The sequence below is a fragment of the Taurulus bubalis genome (assembly GCF_910589615.1).
Source record: "Taurulus bubalis genome assembly, chromosome: 2".
Classification (NCBI taxonomy): domain Eukaryota; kingdom Metazoa; phylum Chordata; class Actinopteri; order Perciformes; family Cottidae; genus Taurulus; species Taurulus bubalis.
This window is the reverse complement of record NC_136590.1, coordinates 10,987,923-11,008,881: the sequence shown is the minus strand read 5'-3', so window position 1 is coordinate 11,008,881 and position 20,959 is coordinate 10,987,923. Positions and strand designations below refer to the sequence as shown.

The window sequence follows — 20,959 nt, the reverse complement described above, 5'->3', positions numbered from 1 at the left end:
TGTAATAGTATACTGTCTGTATAATATTTCTGTTATTCTGGATTATTTACTGTTTTTTTTTTATTATGGTTTTCGTATTGCTTATTTATCATATTTATTTTGTATTTTTGTAATGTCTCTTGTGTGCACTTTACACTATACTGTTGTACTCCTGTAAATGTCCCCACTGCAGGATTAATAAAGGATTATTTTATCTTATTTTATCTTATTAATATTATGATGTACCCTTGAAAATAAACACATCAGCGTGAAACAAACTTTACTGATGTTTCTTTTATCGCTTAAATGTAGCCTATATATTGTTTAATTAAACTATATCCCACTATACTGTTTTGGGTCATCTTAATTGCTTTTGAGTGAAAGGAAGCTTCTTATTGTGAAAATCAAAACCGGAATTCATGATTTTCATTGACGTGGATCACTTGTTGAGCGGAGCGCACGCACAGGAAACCCCGCAGTAACAATCTAATTTCACAAAGGATACGACTGTCCTAACTGAGGGACCTATTTTATGTCAACGTACCACTAATTGTTGCGTTTATCGAGACTCTTTCCTTTCTCCCTGACTATTTGTTTGTCGGGGTGTCAACGCCCAAACAGGCTGAACTATTGCTCTCTCATCACAAGTGGTCATCATGTCTGAGGAAGAGGCTCCAACTCAGCAGCCACAACCTGAACAGGAGGAGAAGAAGCCCGACGAGCCTTCGCCGGCTGCTTCAGAGGCTCCTGCGCAGGAGTCGGTGAGCAGCCCTGCAGCCGAGGAGCAGCCCCTCTCCTACCGGGCTCTGGTCCTGACGGGCCACGGGGGCTACGAGAAAGTCAAGCTGCAGGTGAAGACGCAGAAGCGGCCGCAGCTATGCGCGGGAGAGGTCTTGGTGCGCGTCAAAGCGTGCGGGTTGAACTTCGCCGAGCTCCTGGGCAAGCAGGGGCTGTACGAGCTGCTGCCCGCTCCGCCTGTCATCATGGGCATGGAGGCCTCCGGGGTCATCGAAGCCGTCGGGGAGGGTGTGACCGACAGGGAGGTGAGTAAAGGCCCCCCGAGTGCACGCGCACCCACACAATACCACAAAGACCATGAACAATGTCAGTCATGTGATGTTGGAGCTGCTGAGGATGTAGTTGTGATTACTGACTTGTTTCTGTGGAAAGTGTTTTCTGGACTGTGGAAATGTGCTTCCTATTGGTTCTCAGTGGCACATGGGTTGTCACTCCTGGCCAAAACGTGCTAGTAATCTTTTCCGCTAAACACTAAACCAGAATTTGTTCTCTTTAACCCTCTAATGGCATGACTTTGTTTGGGGGGGGGGGGGACAATATTTCACCCCATGGCAATGTGTGTCATTGTCCATCCAATGACATGCATGCAAAAAAACACGCACACACATGTTTTTTCAATGAATTGTCTGAGAATAGTGAAAAACGCCCGTCACAAAAAGAGGAAGAAATTGTTTCTTTTGTTAGTCCAACACAAATATCCAAGATTGCAATGATATAAAACACAGACAAGCAGATAATCCTCACAATTGAGAGGCTGGAACCAATACATGTTTTACATTTTTGTTAATTTGCCAATTAATTGATTATCAAAATGAATAACTATTTGTACAAACAGCCCTTTTGTATGTTTTAAAACACTTCTGCACAATATGGTGTGGATGCACAGTGAAAAAAGCAGAACCCCTTCATAAATAACTTCTTCCATTAACGTAACATGTTCTCTTCATGTGTGGAAATAGGTTTTCTTAGAGCATTATGACTAGTTCCTGTGTTTGATTTAAAATGTGTCCTTGAAGTGTGTTTACATTCCCCCCTCCCCCGCCACAAGAGTGAATTTACCTTCTTCTTGATAAAGAGCTTTCCAGAGGTCGAGTTTTATATGTGCCTTCTTTAAATCCAGTCAGCTGCAGACTGGTCTATTTGAAGCATACAGGCACCTTATTCCCTGCAGTTAAAGCATATTTTCCTGAGATACTGCAGAGCTGATCCCAGATCATCCAGAGGCCACTGGTTATGTGGACTCCATTTATTTTTACTACAACATGTGGAGGATAAAATAAAAACCCATAGTGACTCATTGCAAGCAACCTCGATGACTTTATGCCACAGGCTTTTGCAAAATCTCCAGTTTTCATTTGGAGTTTCAGATTTGTTTACTTCATATAAAGAATCAAAGCAGCAGAATGTGAAGGTGCTTATGTTCTACGCTCGTGCATGAAAGATGCAAAACACTCATATTTGCATGAATAACAGTTTTTCCCTGTTGTGTCATTGTGTTTATAAGAGCTGCGTTATTTGTCTTGTATGTAAAGCTCAGCAACAGATTGCTCCCAAGCAGACTTCCTCATTTTCTCTCATAATAATAAGTTCAGCCTTCCATAAACCGAATAAGTTTTTTGCTTTAGGATCTGAATAAGTTGAACCATGAACTGCTGTTCTTGACACTTATTCAAGAGAAGTGAAACATTCATGGAGCGTTGCACAGTTAATAATTGTGCATCCGAGCCACAGTTTGTGCCTCTTGTGTTTTAGATTACAGTTACCTAAAAAAAAATCTAAACCTGTTTCCCAAGTTGTGCCTATTTTTCCTAAACCAAACAAAGATGTCAGCCGGAAAGGACACATGTCCTCGCTGAATATACACGGAACGGTTTCATTTCACCCAGACTGTTGGTGTCTGTTTTGGAACTACCTCCAGAGCAGCTGCAAGTCTTTTTTTTAACAACCTCGATTTTGCATCCATACATGCACCACCAATCTCATCTGCATTGGACTTCAGTCAGTCTTCCAGAGAGGATGTTTATCTGCTAGCTGTTGCTTCCATTTGTAACCAATCCGATTGTGAACACATTATGAGACTCAGTAACCATATTTAGCCGTAACGTGAACAAGGCCATAACTTCAGTTAGTCAGTCTGACTCCTCGTCCTCTATCAACCATACACATCTTTTCTTGGCTTATATTAGGATTTACAGGCCATTATTTAATTTAACATATGTGTTTTGACATACCGAAGCCCCTCCGTGTCCCTCTGTGTCAATATGGAATTCCCCTCTTCCTCCTCCACATTACTACACTCCTATCCAGCCCTCCTCTCGTTCCTCCCTCCACCCGTATCTCCATTTTCAAGAGCAAGAATCCTATAGGAGTGGTGCGCTCCCAAAACCACCTTTTTGTCTGGGAAGTAAGCAGCAAAACACCACATGCAGCAGTGCAGGAAATGGTGTAAATGTAAGGATCTTAAACAGGTTAAAAATGAACAAGCACTGAGTATGAGCATTGTTTGTGAGGAACTGCAGTGGACACGCAGAGCAGCACACAATCACATGTTTACAAGGAGAGGCTGATCCTGTTGTAATCAGGCCAGATCGAGCCGGGCTCCAGCAGCAAGGCTTCTCCAGACGAGGATAGAAGGGTGTGGCTGGTTGGAAAGCAGACGCAACACATGTGTGATGTGGGGTCTCTTTACAGCTCGTCTTTCCAGTTAAAATGCATCGACAGTTATGCCTCATAACTTGATTGATATTTTTGGAAGACTGAGCAGTAATTGCCGCGTTCAAAGAAATACACCAGCTGTTCTGCAAATAAACTCTTTAATCTACTTAGTGTTGTGTGACGAGAGGATGTGTAGCAGTGTGTTGTGTATTCAGCTCAGTATATTGACAATTATCTGGTCAATTTAAAGCAGATGCCTTGTGTTTATATGATTATGCATGGATATAAACAGCAGTAAAAACTCTTGCCTAACTTAGTTTGCTGGCACAAGTTTTGTCGTATCTAATTCAAATAAAACTTCACTGTCCTACTTCAGACATCACTTCAGTTACCTCAGTTCATGTCAGCATTACAGGAAATGAGCTAAGCCTTTTTTATAATGAACCATCATGGGTTTTTTGAGGTCACCCAGTGGGTGTCTAAAAGTGTTTCATAAGACCAGAGGTTGAGAAATTGTATCCATCCCAAAAAGGAGCTTTTGAGTCATCCGAGGTGGAAGTTAAAGCTGAAAGTTGGCGCTATTGGAGTTATCTCACTCAAACAGACAACAGGTGTGTGTGTGTGTGTGTGTGTGTGTGTGTGTGTGTGTGTGTGTGTGTGTGTGTGTGTGTGTGTGTGTGTGTGTGTGTGTGTGTGTGTGTGTGTGTGTGTGTGTGTGTGTGTGTGTGTGTGTGTGTGGCATCTGTCTATTGTGATTGGTTTGTGCGTAGCAGGAAGTGGGTGTGGCTCAGAGGTCTTGAGGCTGCTTTAACAGGAAGCAGAGCAGCGTTCACAATCGGCTTTCTTTCCTGAGTCCGTCACTCTTTTTGGCAAGTTTCACAACACCAATGATATTTTTCTAATAACGCTGGAAGAAGCCAAGGCACAAGGCAGGAACAACATTTCCCATAAACCCACTTGTTTGAGCTCATTTGAACAGAAACAGTTAAGCAACAGGTTTGATGTCCATCCATCCATCCATTATCAACCGCTTATCCGGTACAGCGCCTGTTTTACAGCTGCAGCCGCACCGATCCGTCTGTCGATCTCCCGCTCCACCTTACCCTTACTCGTGAACAAGACCCCGAGATACTTGAACTCCCTCGCTTGGGGTAGGCAGTTTGTCCCCACCTGGAGGGAGCAATCCACCGGTTTCCGGCAGAGCACCATGGCCTCAGATTTGGAGGCGCTAACTCTCATCCCTGCCGCTTCACACTCGGCTGCAAAACGCCCCAGTGAATGCTGGAGGTCACAATCCGAGGAGGCAAACAGGACCACATCATCCGCGAACAGCAGAGAGGCGATCCCGAGACTCCCGAACCGGATCCTCTCCGCCCCCTGGCTGCGCCTAGATATCCTGTCCATGAAGGTCACGAACAGGACCGGTGATAAAGGGCAGCCCTGGCGGAGGCCAACACCCACCGGGAACGTGTCTGACTTACTACCGAGGATACGAACACAGCTCCTACTGCAGGCGTACAAAGACCGGATAGCCCGTGCCAACGGGTCCGGCACCCCATACTCCCGCAGCACCCCCCACAAAAACCCCCGAGGGACCCGGTCGAAAGCCTTCTCCAAGTCCACAAAGCACATGTAGACTGGTTGGGCAAACTCCCAGGACCCCTCCAGTAGTCTTGCAAGGGTAAAGAGCTGGTCCACTGTTCCACGACCGGGACGGAATCCGCACTGCTCGTCTTGAATCTGAGGTTCGACAAGCGGTCGGAGCCTCCTTTCCAGCACCCTGGCATAAGCTTTTCCCGGGAGGCTGAGCAGTGTGATGCCACGATAGTTTGAGCACACTCTCCGGTCCCCCTTCTTGAAGATGGGAACCACCACCCCGGTCTGCCAGTCCATGGGCATTGTTCCCGACCCCCATGCGACACTGAAAAGGCGTGTCAACCAAGACAGCCCAACAATGTCCAGCGCTTTCAGCATCTCAGGGCGGATCTCGTCCACCCCTGGCGCCTTGCCACCAAGGAGCTTTTTGACTACCTTAGCGACCTCTGCCAGGGATATGGTTTGATGTGATATAGTTTAATATACATGTAACGTGTTTAGAGTTGGTCGTGAGGTCTAAAAATAACATTTTTGAACTCCTGTTAAAAAATAAATGATATAATGATGTAAAGCTGAAGGAAAAGCCAAAGAGACTGATGGCCGAAAAACAAAATCTCCAATCTGAAAAATTCCCAAATTGTTGTTTTCTTTTATTTATTAAGGATACCCAATAGATAATACAAAATACTGAGAGTACAGATAGGAGGTTTTTCCCCACTTTTAATTTTGCAGATAGGAGGTTTTGCAATTTTTCCATCGATATTTACTGGTAAACTGAACTGGAATGCAAAAATGCATTTGCATTTGCTGGTTACAGCTTCTCAAACGTGAAGCCTTGGTGCTTTTTGTGTTATATATGTCAGTAGACTCGGGTTCTAAAATGTTGCCACCTTGGGCACATGGAAATTGTGATGGGCATTTTTCACTATTTTGCAGGCCAGACATTGGTAAAGTAAATATTTGGCAGAATAATCGATAATGGAAATAATAATTTTGTTGTTTCTGGTAAAAATGCCGTCATAATGACCGGGTATCACAAGATGACTCTGAGGATCATTCCTTTATAAGGATGAATGTATGTTGACAGAGCACAGCAGCAGTGTAATAACTTGCCCTCGTGTCATTTAACAACGAAAAAGCATCAGATGATTTCCTGCCTGCTTGACCTCAATTTTCCATTTGACGAGAGCAAAATGGTGGTGACACAAGAAATTGAGCTCATGAAAAAGGCAGTTTCTTCTCATACTCACATCCTTCTTGGGCTACATGATTATACAAGATTATTATTATTTGTAATTTTCATCAATATTGAGATCATGATTATAAATCCCGGTTATTCATTGATTTTAGTAATATTTTGTTATCACACTTTCACATTGAAATGAACCGCACTGCTTTATCTTCCATGTTGTTCTACATTTCTGCTAATATACAAATCTTCATCAAAATAAAACGTATTCAAAGAGCATCTCCTAGAGGCAACATAGAATTGTACCAAAACATTTGACCCCAAAGGAAATCCAGAAAGTGCTGCTTGTGCTAGTTAACACAACTTTGAATGAAAATAAGACATTTTCGTAACAGCATATTGCTCTTCTACTCTGTACTGCAGCCGCAACATTCAGCAACATTTTTCACAGGCTACCGCTGAAGGGTGCGCACGCTACGTCATGACAGCTCCCCGAAAGTAAAGCCAAAACATCTCAATCCGTCTGGCTGTTAGTTTAGGAGGCGCTTGATTTGATGTGCAGCTGAGTTTTTTTCGAAGAGAAGCATGTATGTAACGTCAATATCGGAGTCGACGTTAATTTAATTGTGGGAAGTCAAAATTGTGATTGCAATTCAAATTAGATTAATTGTGCCGCCTGTCCTACTCATAGCCTTAAAGCAGTGGTGTCAAACTCGTTTTCACCCTGAACCACGTCAGCATTATGGTTGTCCTCAAAAGGCCGATTGTAACTGTAACACTGTATAAACTACTCCCTAACATATTTGCATTTGATTGTTTATTCAAGTGTAAACATATTGTACATGCATTTATAAATATAAATAAGCACATTTCTCTATTACAACAGAAATCCATTTAATTTAGGGTTAATTAAACAATAGTCTATCAAAGAGCAAACTGTGACTTTACACTGTAAGGCAGCATAGACTTTAATTTTAAGACGATCATATGCCTTTCAAGCTGTCTTGGGCCACATAAAATGAAGTGGTGGGCCGGATAAAATGTATTTATTTACTTTGTGGCCTTTCCTCAGGTGGGGGATAGAGTCATCGTGTTGAGCCGCAGTGGCATGTGGCAGGAAGTTGTCGTTGTGTCCGCCAGCCACACCTTCCCCATGCCCGAGCAGATGAGCTTTGAGGAAGGTGCTGCTCTCCCCGTAAACTACGTGACCGCCTACATGATGCTGTTTGAGATGGCCAACGTGAGACCAGGCAAGAGTGTTCTCATCCATATGGCAGCAGGTAAGAAACACACTATGAAGACACACATTCAAACCTAACGCATTGAGTGTATTCTGAACACTGCATCATTTACCCAGTTTAGTACAAATAAAATCAGTGGTGTCTGAAATGCTGTTCAACAACTAATAATGAAGTTCTCTTTTATTCTTGACTTGATCAGTGTCACTTGAAAATATGACATATAATATTGGGGATGCAACATTCCTGCAAGTCATGACAAAATCCAACACATTTAAAACTCTAATATTCTCAAAAATGTGTGCAATTTGGATGAAGAGTTTGCTAATTGAATCGTCATTTAAGGTATACAAAAACAATGCTGGTTACAGCTTCTTTGTCAGTTACCACTTATCTCTGTTTTATGTATTTGTGGATTGAATATCTTTAGATTTTGTTATTGGGAAAAATAATGGGGAATAATTAGTTTTTTTAAAGTTGATGTCATTTTTCAGTATTTCTGACATTTCATGGACAATTCACTGTACTGAATTGACAAATATATCAACAGTATACACATAATAAATGAAAAAAAGTGATTTTTAGACATGATTAATTTCCTCAAACAGAATCAGTTGGACAGACCTGTAAAGAGTCACGCAGCTCCTTCACGCCGGGTCACTAATCACTTATTTGAATGCAGCCGCATTTCTGCTGCGGCTGAAAAATTATCATACGAGAGTCCGTCGGTCATAGGTGAAGTGTGTGTGTCTGTGTCTGCGTGGTGTTCTCATAAAAGCGTATTCATAAAATGGAAAACAGGATCATTATCAGGCATGGTTGCTTTGGCAACACCTGGCATTTAAAAATGGTGCGCTGTAACAAGCAAATATGTCTCATTTGCTGTTGAGATGTTTGTGTTAAAATAACCAAGGTGGAAATAATTATATGCATTTTCTAAAAGTACTAAACCAGAAATTGAGAGCTTATCCATTGCCTCTCAATGGCTCTCAACATGGCGACGGCTGAGCTGGCGGCTTGCAGCCAACGACACTAAAGCTGCAAAAAATCAGAGGCACTCAAGACCTTTTGGAGCCTTCACACTCAATGCACAAATTGGGATGGTGTCATTTAAAAACAAAAAGATCACTGTGTATTATAAGTCCCATAGTTTGAATACATTGTAATATTTGTATAATGCATTATTCTCACTGTCATAATGCATTACAATGGGATTATATATTACTTGAAGTGATAATTGTTTGCTCCAAAAACACAAAAGGTTGTACAAATGTTTGAGCAAACAATAAACACTTTACTCATCAAATCTACATTGCATTGTAAAAAGATTTTAATGTATTACAACTATATAAATGATTACACTATGTTCCTGACATAAATATCAGTAAGTGACCAACAATTATGAAGTATTATGATACTGGACCATCGATATAATGTGTTATTGTTATACAGAATTATTCATATTTATGAGTGCTTTTAACTAGATTAGACCGTGCTATAAGAAGATTATAACATATTATAAGTATGCTTTATAATGCATTATAGACATGTGCGTAATAAAAAGTGTTACCAAAATCCCTCGTGGCATTTTTGATCATCTTTAGCTTTTGTTTATTTGAAGTAATTAATTATGTTTAAAAGATGTTAATTCTGCGTTCCCTCAGATAGCTTTGTGTTTATCAACCACACCCGAATCCAAGTACACACTTCAGTTAATATCAGCATCCAGCATCGCGGCCCAGAGCTCTTCTGCATCCCCCCTCTCTCAAAGGCCACGTTTCAGTGTTGAGTGTGTGTGGGTGGCTGTCAGCTGACATGTATGAATCAGCCCCATGAGGCCATGGTGTAGGAGAGGGCAGGAAGTATTACTGGTGAGCTTGCACACCCAGGCAGCCAGCATTTTGTGTGTGTGTGTGTGTGTGTGTGTGTGTGTGTGTGTGTGTGTGTGTGTGTGTGTGTGTGTGTGTGTGTGTGTGTGTGTGTGTGTGTGTGTGTGTGTGTGTGTGTGTGTGTGTGTTGAATGACTGATCCATTATGTGGTATTATGTGTGAAAAAGCCAGTGTAGTTTATTGTTTGATTTTATCACCGAGTTTTTCAGAGAGAGATCAAACAGAAGTTGAACAGCTTTTTACATTGAAAATTGAAATGCCTGCGGTTACTTTTCTCACTTCAGTTTGATTCTGCCCGTATAATAGGTGGTGTTGGTATTGCTGTCACCCAGCTGTGTCAGACTGTGCCAGATGTGACTGTTTTTGGCACTGCATCAGCCACCAAACATGAAACTATTGCCCAAGGCGGCGTAACTCACCCCATCGACTACCGCACCAAAGACTACGTGGAGGAAATTCGCAAAATCAGCCCGAAAGGTGAGAAAACACACAACTGCTTGTACTGTACTGTTGTAGTGTTTAAGCCCAAAGAACACAGACATCCATACCTTTCTTGCTTGGCCAGTAAATGTATGGATGTCATTCAATTTAATGGCATGGATTTAATGTTAACAATGTGTCGGTGGCTTTTGTTTCTTGAATAACAAGTTGATAAAGGGACATTCAAAATATTCTCATCCTTATTTTTCCTCCCCATCCATCTTTTCTCTCTGCAGGAGTGGACATCGTCCTTGACCCACTCGGTGGTTCAGACACCCAGAAAGGCTTTAGCTTGTTGAAAACTTTGGGCACACTTGTAGTCTTTGGTAAGTCACCTGGAAACAGAAGTAAACAAACTGTGTTAATTCATTTATTCACTCTGCCTCAATGTAATTGTTTGTGTGTGCCTATTTTAACAGTTTTCACTACAAAACTAATAATACTTAGAACTTTTAAGTGACATTTTTAATGTGTTGCGGCTTTTATGTTTTTATCATCTCTAACCTTCCAGAAGATAGCTATAAATAAATTCATCTGTGTGTGTGTGTTCTTTTAAAGTACATTGTTCTATTGTTTGTCATTCAAGGTGCAGCCAATTGTGTGACAGGCCAGAAGAAGAACCTGTTGGCCATGGCTAAGACCTGGTACAACCAGCTCTCGCTCACCGCGCTCAAACTGATGCAGGCCAACAAGTCTGTCTGCGGCTTCCACCTGGGCTACATCACCGATGAGGAGCTCATCAGCAGGACGATGTTCAAGCTGCTGGAGCTCTACGAGCAGGGAAAGATCAAGCCGCGCATTGACTCATGCCATCACTTCGAGGAGGTTGGTTTGATTATGTTTTTAAATCTAAAATATGAAAGAGGCGCACTGTTACTTAAACATGCATGATAGCACTTTCTGGGCTGAGGTGAAACAGAATCTACCTCTACATCTCTTAGAAATTACAAGAACGTAAAGGATGTACAAGAAATAGGAAAAGATAAGCTTAGCGTGGCACAAAGACTGCAGCAAGGGGAAATCGCTGTCCTGGCTCTGGCCGAAGGTAAATACAAATCTACAAACAAGACTTAACGTATTAATTGGTGAACTACTGACCTTCTACCTTCTGACAGTCAGCCTAGCTGTTCCTCCCTGTTTCCAGTCCTAATGCTAAGCTAAGCTAACCAGCTGCTGGCTATAGCTTCATATTTTTAGAGTGGCATCATCTTCTCATCTAAATCTCGGCAAGAAAGTGAATAAGCTTGTTTCCAGATATGTTAAACAATTTCTGAAAGATTTGAAAACAAAATAAGTTCAAGTTTCCTCAGATGCATAAGCTCAGCTGCTCAAAGTATTCACAGACATTAGATGGCTGTGCATCACTCGCTTCGTCTGCGTCACAGCCTCCTGGTGATTTCCTCTTTTCCATTTCTCGTGTGGCAGACGAGCAAACCTCAATCCCCCCATCAGATGAGTCAGTACTTAAGGGGCGTTGCTAGGTGACTGCCTAAATTGTTGCCGTGGCATCCACTACTTACGGGGATGTCTCTGTGTTAGTGTCTCTGGCTCGCTTCAAGGATAGACAGGAGTGTGATGCGACACGATCCTGAATTTGCATCTGCGCACAGGAAACGGACAAAAGCCAAGGCAGGAAATAATAGGAAGTGCAGATGACTTATTGCAGAGATGCACGGCATAGATAGCCATCGTGTTCATTAATTTTCCTCCTCACTTTGACTGTTTGGCCATTAGCGTGTGTATCATGTTGTCACTACAAATCTGGTGCAATTAATCTCATTTTAAGGAGACGAGAGAATTAGGCAATACCAGTTTTGCACATCTGTTTTATTTCTCTGTCTTCTGTCAGGTGACTGATGCCATGAGGCGCATGCACGAACGCCAAAACATTGGGAAAGTCATCCTTCTTCCTGAAGCGAAGAAGGAGGAAGCGAAATCAAAGTGCGACCCTGAGCCGGTAGAAGATGTGGAAAAAACTGAAGCTGCCGTCAACGAGAAGGAAGAGGCCACAGAGGAAGTTAAGGCAGAGGATTGAGTAAGAGTGTTTATTTGAATGATGTTTTCAAGCACTTCCTGAATAAGTTTTCTATTGTCCACTTGTCTCAAAGAGAAAAAAAGCAAGATGTACTCTTTGACTGTCAGTATTTTCAAATGTTTATGAAGATTCTGTTGTGTAATATGTCTGTGTAATAGTGCCGTGTCTATGTTGGGGATACTTAAATGAAAAACAACTGTACTCTATTACATCACGTGAGGAATAATGTATTGCGATAACAGATGGTAAAAAAATGAAGGTGTGTGTGACTTCCCCATGACACGATCTTAGCCGCCTGTATACTAATCTGAAACACATTTCCCTTTGTGGTTTCTCTGTTTGTTCTTTAATCAGCATCATTAAATCTGGCAAAGTAATTTGAATGTTCTCAAGATATATTGCTGCTAACTTCTTTGTCGTGTTACAGATTGTTAATTTGATGAAGTAATGAGTAACCATAATCAAAATGACCAACCCCAGCCTGTTTTGTCAGTAAACATTAGTGCTTGTTGGGAATAGTAGTGATCGTTCTAGTTTCATGGGTTGTGATGGAAAACTCTATTTCCTCTTTATTGAATGTTGTTAGACAAAAGTCTCTCTTTGTATTTGAGTTTGAATTGTTATATTTTTCTCTCATATTTGTGCCAAATTCAAAGTCGACCGCCACCAAGTCAACTGTGAATGACAATTAGCGGGATCTTCCGGTCTTGGCACTCGAGTGGGGAACTTGAGCTAAAACTGTTCGGCAAGCAGGCAGGTTATCTCACCTCGATTGATTGAGCCGCTTTCTTAAATCCTATTGTGTTTACAGAACTACAGAATGTGTTACTTAGTCATTCCTATAGGGAGTATGTTATGAAGAACAAATGGGATAGTGCTTTGCTTTATTTCTGTGCTCAATATTTATTAATCTTGAAGCTCTTATAGTATAGTGATGGATTATTAAGCTTCCATTTTCTTCACAGAAATAATTTGTATGTTTATGTTATGCTTGCATGACTGTATCTTATGAATTGGATGATGATCTTAAATAGTGGGCTCAGTATATTCTGTCCAACTGTGTTATTCAGTGCAGTGATGCAGAAAGTTGCTACAGAAGCTCTCGAGACAAGAGTTTTCCCTCCACACCAGAGCAGCTCCTCACATTCCTCTCCCCTTCTTCCCAGTCCTGCTTTCTGTCAGAACTCTCTCTCCCTCTCCAGCAGATCTTGTTTTGAAAAAAAAAGTTCTTAGAAGAGAGTAAGAACGTTTCACAGAATATGCTTTATATTATTTACCTTTTTATGAAGTTTGGCTCGGTTCCCTTCTCCTAGTATGAAGTAAGATCTGCTGTGGATTTTTAGAGGGAACTGAAGTCAATCTGAGCAGATAGTTCTCCAGATGTTAAAGGGTGATTGGTGAAGCTAAAACGTTTTTTTTTTTTTAAAACTGCTCGATCATCTATCATTTGACACATTTAATATTACAGCAAGGAAATATAACTTCAAAACGTACATTGGGTTTGTGTGTTAAATGTAACATTCAAAAGTGGTTATCTAAAATATGAAAGTCATATTTCCCATCATAATTTGACAACAATCTATATAAATGGATACAGTATTCAACCATGCGGTGAGGGACACATGGTGGTGAAATCGTGCCTTCTAAATAAGTAAATCAAATAATTAGTGTTGCCTGAACAAAATGTAGCTTGTCTATAATAATTATAATTACAATTGAGCCGTCTCTACTTTCTAAGAAGACATTACATTTGTTTTGTAATAAAATTCTAAAACATTATAGCTGTAAAATATATAATAGCCCATTCAAAGATTCTGTCATGCTTTTTTCCTCAAACATGCAAAAATAATAGATATGATTATGATCTCTCTGTGCGCTGCGTCTATTAACCTGTTTGTCTCAAGTTAAAAATTTGATGTGTTACTGTATTCATGATGGTGATTTAAAAAAAACGCTGCCTTTTTTTTCATTTTTATACACTTTATGCACCCATGCCTTCTGTGTTAAATGGCACTAACCTGTCTATTATTAAAGTGTTATCACATCATGTTTCTCTAAGCTTGTAAATTACTCAATTGATTCCATATTGATTAAGGGGGCATTAAGTTGACCCTCATGATTCTGTATAATCAACTTAAATAAAGCCAATAAATAAAACTACAGGTGTGTTCACAATGTAGTTTACATGCCATTTAAATTTAACATTTTGTTGTGTTTTTATCAATTGTCCCACAAAGATCAGTTGCCCAAACCTGGAACCAATGTTTTTGGTTGACTATTATTCTAAGTCTAAAGACATACATGTTGACCAGCAGAGGTCCCCATCTGATAATTTTTTGTACGAGCAGCTTTCCTTCAGTTCTCGCGTCTCTGATTCCGCTTCCTGTTCTGTCCAATAAACCAAAACTTGTGAGGAAGTTCCTTTGACTGTCCCATAATCATGGATGATGTGTGGTTCTCAATATTTTGTAACTTAAGGCCCTCTTCTGATTGTAAATACAATTTAAAGGGCCACCTTGCAAAATAAATGAGGTAAAAACAACATGACAAAACCTAGGAGAAAAATAAACTGGGCTGTGAATGTTTTATGCCACTGTAAAGTGTAACGATTAGAATATGTTGGTCATTGTATCTCAAACTTCATCGGATTGGTTATCAATAAACCTGCGCTTTTGCAAGTGTGGCCTTAATAACTTGTTTATCTGACAACAGTTACGTTTTGAAGAACCTATATTGAATCACGCTGATATAGTAGAAAATAACTACATATATTCAAGTCAGTTTTCTTTAATTTGGAAATAGCCCAAATGATGCAAGTGTGCTTATTTGATGTCTGCATTATAACAGACTGAGATATAATAGTACAATACAGGGAGACTTAGCTTAGCTATACAGGTACTGCTTTTAGAAGTTATAAGGCAGAAATAATTCCCTTAGATATATATTTTTGTGTGAAACATGTGCAAAGGTCAAAAGTACACGTGCCATTAAATGTTAAAACTACTAAAGGTAGACGTGTAAAGTGAATGAGTCTGGGTGTAAACTCAACGTGGGAGGTGCAAGGGTCAGTGGAGATCTGGGGCTTAGCCCTGGAATCATACAATGAGTCACATCAATCAATAAATATTGCAATATAAACACGTGCTGTATGAACACATTATTATTATGACTTCAAACACACTGTTAACTGTCACTGAACAGCACTCGTCTCATAAATATTCACAACAAAATGATCACTCAGTATTGTCAATAAGTCTTGATGGATAAGTACTGAGCGCAACACATGAACTACAGTATGTTCCTCAAGGGTACAACGGCTGAGATGTTCTGATATAGTGATAACATTACACTTACACTATCAGCAGATGAATGTAACTCTGAACATCTATCTTGTTCTTACCTCACTAAGAGTTTGTACAGCAGATACTGTACACAGTTAAGGAGATGTCCTTTGTTTAACCCTCCGCTGTTTGCAGTGAATATTAGTCTTATATACATACTGTAGCTGCTGCTGACTGCAGCAGAAAGGCCTCCATTTATTTTTAAATGGACATTTCCAGCAAAGGGCAATGTGATAACTTGTATTTCTCAGAAATACAACACGTGTTTCTACCACAGTGTAACAATGGCTGTTTGATTGTCAATAACATTAGTTAGTAAGCTTTTAATATTGTTGCTACTGTATCAGCCCGAGTTGCACCTTGGATACAAATTACATCACTGTACATTATGGCATAATTACATCATCGGTACTGAATAATGCTGTTACAGGGCCAAGTGAGAAACAACATAAAGACATTACTGCCTTGCGATTACATCCATGTCCGTCCAAAATGTCAGCATCTTATCCAATTAGACAATTTGTGTGAAATTGTCATAATTAGCATTCTTGAGTTATAGTTTTGTTAGGTTACAGTTAACTTTGACCACCATAATCAAATCCGTTCATCCTTGAGTCAAAATGATCGTTTGTGAATGTAATTCAGCCAATGTGTTTCCAAATGTGTGTTTTGATGACATGAGCCGTTGAATTGTATTGCATCAGCTTGTATAGATACACCAAAAAGTGGCCAATGGTGGAAGTACTGGGACCTATTATATTAGTGAAAGTAGCAATACCCCAGTGTGAAGTAGTGGCTTCAGTAGTGCAGTATAACAGAATGTCCCTTTTCATAATGATGTATAATACATCATTTGATGATAATTACTGATGCATTAGCTTAAATCACTTCAGTGTTATAGCTGGTAAATGTGGATCTGATTTCAACTCCTTTATGTATTGGGGCTTAATCTCTACCTGTACATCATAATGCATTAGTTGATTTATATTTTGTATTTATATGATGTTGTGAAATAAATGTAATGGAGTAAAACGTTACATATTTTCTCCCAAAATGTAATGGAGTAGAAGTAGCCTGCCAAGTATCTTCTATCTATCTATCTATCTATCTATCTATCTATCACTAAAACGTCAATTGACTGCGTTACGCTCTTGGTCTTTTATTTTGAAAGGTTACGCCGGAAGTACTGTGTTTACGCTTGCTCCTTTGACACTGGCTTTATATGGGAAAACCCTCTGCACTGCTGTGGCAGTCTTGCCGCGTCACTGGGATGCGGTCGCCGGAGCCGGGCGTCTAGCCTACCATATTTACTCACATGCCCATCGCCGGTAGGCCTGATTTTCTTTCCTAATCAGCACATTTCTTCTTCTGTTCTGCTTTTCCCCCTCTCTGTTTGAAATGTGCCTTTTAATCTTTGCCGCTCGGACATACAGCCGGTCAGCCTAACGACTCCTGACAGAGCTCGCTCATGACTTTGAGTGGTAACCTCTCGGCCAGGAATAGCTGCTCCGGGGTTAAAATTAGATAGCTTAGTGTGTAAATATGCTCTATAAATAATGCAGCTGCTGTGTGCCCACTTGGCACATGCGTCGGTGCAGCCAAACTGCAGGTTACAGGACATTTAGAGCGTCACACCAGCTGGTCTGTTATTAAAACATTGTCAATGATCTGACATTGTCAGAGAAACGGTATGCATGCACTTCATCAAATCCCGTCAGCCAAAGCTTCCCTGCACTCCTCAACATCATATTAAATGCATATCACTTGGAGTAATTTACATTTTAAATATAATATAAAAGCTAACCCAAGGGGTAATCACTGCTGTTGCCATGATTTTATTCTGAGGGTAAGGTTGTGAAATAATGGTGTGTGGATTTAGATAACTGGCATGTGCAGGTTGTGCAACATGCATGTGAAAACTAGACACAGCTATTCTGCTACATGACCTTCTTATATCATCATCTTCAACTTGTCAGTGGCATGTTCCTTGTCAATTATTATTTCATTGAATTGTATTACTAATTTTGCAGCAAACTAAAGGTCTATCTAAGGGTTTGAGTCCTGTACTACTTGTTTCCCGTGTACTCAGACCCTTTTACTTATCTTAAGTAATATACTTAAGCATCTTTGAGCAGAATACTCACTATATGCAGAATATTCTAATGCCATTAGGCAAATACTAGGGCTGATTACTGGTGTGTCAATACTGATGATTACTGTGTAAATAACATGTAAATGTGGTTGCTGGTTGAGGAGTTCATTTTAACCAGGCTACTTTATATAAAGTTAGGTAGTATAATTTAAAACAATACATCTTATTTCAACGTATGATCATGCATTTTGTATGTAAATTCAAAATGTTCAAACTGTCTTAAGTCGACAAAAAAGGGTTTGAATTTTGAAGGCTCTTTGTCAGATTGAGCTCAAACTTAAATGTTATGCCATTTTTAACAATGTTCATAAACTTATTATAAAATCTTCTCAGCTTTATTGTCCACTTGACTAAATGAGATAGTTTCATGAAAACATTTCAAATGAAATACGTTTGAACATGTGATTTATAGGTTGCGTAACCATGTCAAATTATGGAGAATTCCTTGAGTCAGAGGTTAAAGTCACTCTGCTTATCTGGCGTTCCTTGTGATTTAGTGACTGCCTTATCAAGCTGGCATAAAGAACTCAATGTTGGACCAACAAAATTGATTTTCCAATCGTAGGAAACAGTGAAAATGAGTACATTTCTTTAGCTAAGCCTATCTTACCGGCTATCTTGGCTCGCCAGAGTGCAGTTACTGCATTTAGTTTTTTAGAATCAGAATCAGAAACCGTTTATTTGCCAGGAATGTTTACACAAACAAGGAATTTTTCTGGACGGAAGGTGCATACATTAGACACGAGACGTTAGACGAGACAAACAACAATCAACAATCAACGACAACAACAGTGCAACGATATTAAATCAAGTATAAGATAAAGTGCTCAGACAAACAGATAACGTTAATGTAAGTGTATGTTAAAGTGACATGTGTTTAAGTTAAAAAGTGTATGTTAAGGGGCGTGAGTGTTTAAATATGAAGTGTGCAGGGGAGTGACCGGTAAGAAGAAAGAAAAGACGAGGAAAGAAAAGAAAGAAAAAATAGTCTGAAAAATAATAATAAACTTACCTCTTCTTTTTTAGTTCTAGTGCAAATTTGCTCACCCATAGTAATGTTATAAACAAATGTCAAACATTTTGACCCAGAATATGACTAAATATATAGTTTATGTGTTTTGACTGGGCAGTATAATCCTATAGCCTTTAAAGCGTGAAAGGGATCCATATACCCTCAAATGTTCTGTATTAGAAGTATAAAAAAGCATGTAAATACATCAAAAGTAGTAATTCCACATTACTTGAGTAGCTTTACTATTTCACGCCTCACAAGGATGGTTTGGCATCACAACTCGTATCTGTTCCATTTATGGCAATGGTATGCTGTGATGTTACAGCTCTCTCTCCACTCAAGTTACAACATGCCTACAACAGCGAAAGCCTTGTGCTGCAAACACATCGGCCTTGCCTATGTAAATATGGAAGTGGCCCTGATTCAAGACCTGGAATGTGAAAATCAAGTTGTATTCCCTCAATCCAGAAGGATTGAAGGTACGTCTGAGTGGAGGAAGTGTATGACTATGCGTTGCATATGAGATACTGCAGGGTTCCTAACAAAGTCAGATTTTTCCAGAAAATGAACATGGGTTACCTAGAGATTGTTTCATTATGTCCAGGTTAAATTGAACTGCATTGCTGAACCACAGTGGGCTGAAGAAACATCAAAAATATATAAATGATCCTAATTAGGCTATAAGCTGTCGAGGAAACTAATGTTTCCAAGTGGAAAGGAATGGAGCAGAGTAAACAGGATGTTCATGATGTCACACTAAATAGCATCCTGCCAGTAACATTTTATTTTTAGAGAAGGGTGCAATAAATCTGTTGTCTGTGGCTTCTCCTTTTCTTATAGAGGGACCACTCACCATTCCCTTCACACACCGAAGATGACAGCTCCATCTAACCAAACCTATGCGGTGCCACAGCAGCAACGGCGCTTTCTAGTGTTGTTTGACTTTGATGAGACCATCATCAATGAGAACAGTGATGATGCTGTGGTGCGCGCTCTGCCAGGCCAGCAGCTTCCTGACTGGCTGAGGAACAGCTACAGGGAGGGGCACTACAACGAGCACATGCAGAAGGTCTTGGTTTATATGGCGGAGCAGGGCGTGTCTGAGGACTCCATCCATTCAGCGTTGGAGAAGATCCCACCCACACCTGGCCTCCTAAACCTCTTCCAGTATCTGCAGGGCTATCAGCAGGACTTTGAGCTGGCGGTGGTCTCCGACGCCAACATGTACTTCATCGAGACCTGGCTGGAGCGCGCTGGGGTGCGCCACCTTTTCACCAAGATTTTCACAAACCCAGCCAGTTTTGACGCAACCGGCCGCCTTGTTCTGCTCCCCTTTCACTCCCACTCGTGCTCCTGTTGTCCTGAAAACATGTGCAAGCAGGTGATCCTTCGGGAGTATTTGGCGGGCCGACAAAAGGAGCGTGGTGGTGCTCCCTTTCAGAGGGTATTCTATATTGGAGATGGGGCCAATGATATCTGTCCCTCTCTGGCTCTGGGGCCCCGGGACGCAGCCTTCCCCAGGAGGGACTTCCCCATGCACAGGCTGCTGCTGGAGATGTCCCAGCCAGCCAAGTGCAAGGCCAACATCGTCCCTTGGGTCAGCGGCGAGGACATAGTGGACAGCCTGAAGAAGATAATGGAGGAGAGATGAGATGTGCGTGTGCGTGTGCGTGTGCGTGTGCGTGTGTGTGTGTGTGTGTTTGTCTGTGTTCCTAACTTAGGCTACTTTTGGGGACATACTTCTATTAAAGGACAGTTAATTGGGGACGGTTTGTCTAATCGGGAACAAAAGCCGTATTCCCATTTGGGCTGAGTTTTAAGTCGTTGTGTATGGTTAGGGTTAGGTGTGAGGTTTGGGTGGGTAAGTAGTGGTTTGTTTTTGGATAAGATTTCAGGACAAAAGTCAATGTAATGTCCCCAAAAGTGATCTAAGTAAATGTGTGTGCGTGTGTTTGTGTGGAAGAGAGAGGGAATGAGGGGGCAAATATAGCAAAGGTGCACCAACCCCAGTCCCGGTGAGCTGAAGGATAAGCATGATTTTACCTCAGCAACACTTGGTGCAATATAGTGTGCATTTATTCGAATCACCTGATTTTAAATGAATAGTTTTTGGAGAAATGGGTTTTTGAATTTGCTTTCTTGTAAAGATATAGTGATGTCTGCACAATAAATATGTGGCTGATGTCAGCAGCTGGTTAGTTTAGCTGAGCGTAAAGACTTAAAATAGGAGGAAACAGCTAGCCGTTTCTCCATGTTTCTAGTCTTAATGCTAAGCTAAGATACCCAGCAGCATATTTTTCGGTAGACACGAGAGAGTGTTATAGGTCTTCTCATCTAACTTGCTGCAAGATGTGAATGCATGTAATTTCAAAAATGTAAAAACTATACCTTTTAATCCTAGTCTAAACACCTAATATAATGCTAAGTAATAGGTTTTAGTATGCAGTAGAACTTGATTTTTATTTGAATGCAAATAAAGTAGATTATCAAGATAATCATGATCAATAATGGAGATAAGCAAAATATGGTCTAAGTTATATTTTTTTAGTCTGATCAAAGATCAGAGTAGATCTTAACCAAAGTTTTGTCTCGTG

General features: G+C 40.5%; 2 protein-coding genes across 2 annotated transcripts; both read left to right on the top strand.

Moving 5' to 3' along the window:
- Window positions 1-635: 635 nt before the first annotated feature.
- Window positions 636-12,224, top strand: LOC306732873 (synaptic vesicle membrane protein VAT-1 homolog; the record flags this gene model as incomplete). The annotated part of the gene is made up of 6 exons (XM_079214048.1): window positions 636-1,022; window positions 7,290-7,497; window positions 9,652-9,822; window positions 10,062-10,151; window positions 10,412-10,650; window positions 11,675-12,224. 6 exons carry the CDS (start codon window positions 636-638, stop codon window positions 11,858-11,860), a joined length of 1,281 nt encoding a protein of 426 aa, XP_079070174.1. The 3' UTR covers window positions 11,861-12,224.
- Window positions 12,225-19,239: 7,015 nt separating this feature from the next.
- LOC306752692 (putative phosphatase phospho1) lies at window positions 19,240-20,016 on the top strand (the record flags this gene model as incomplete). The annotated part of the gene is made up of 1 exon (XM_079236486.1): window positions 19,240-20,016. One exon carries the CDS (start codon window positions 19,240-19,242, stop codon window positions 20,014-20,016), a length of 777 nt encoding a protein of 258 aa, XP_079092612.1.
- Window positions 20,017-20,959: the final 943 nt, after the last annotated feature.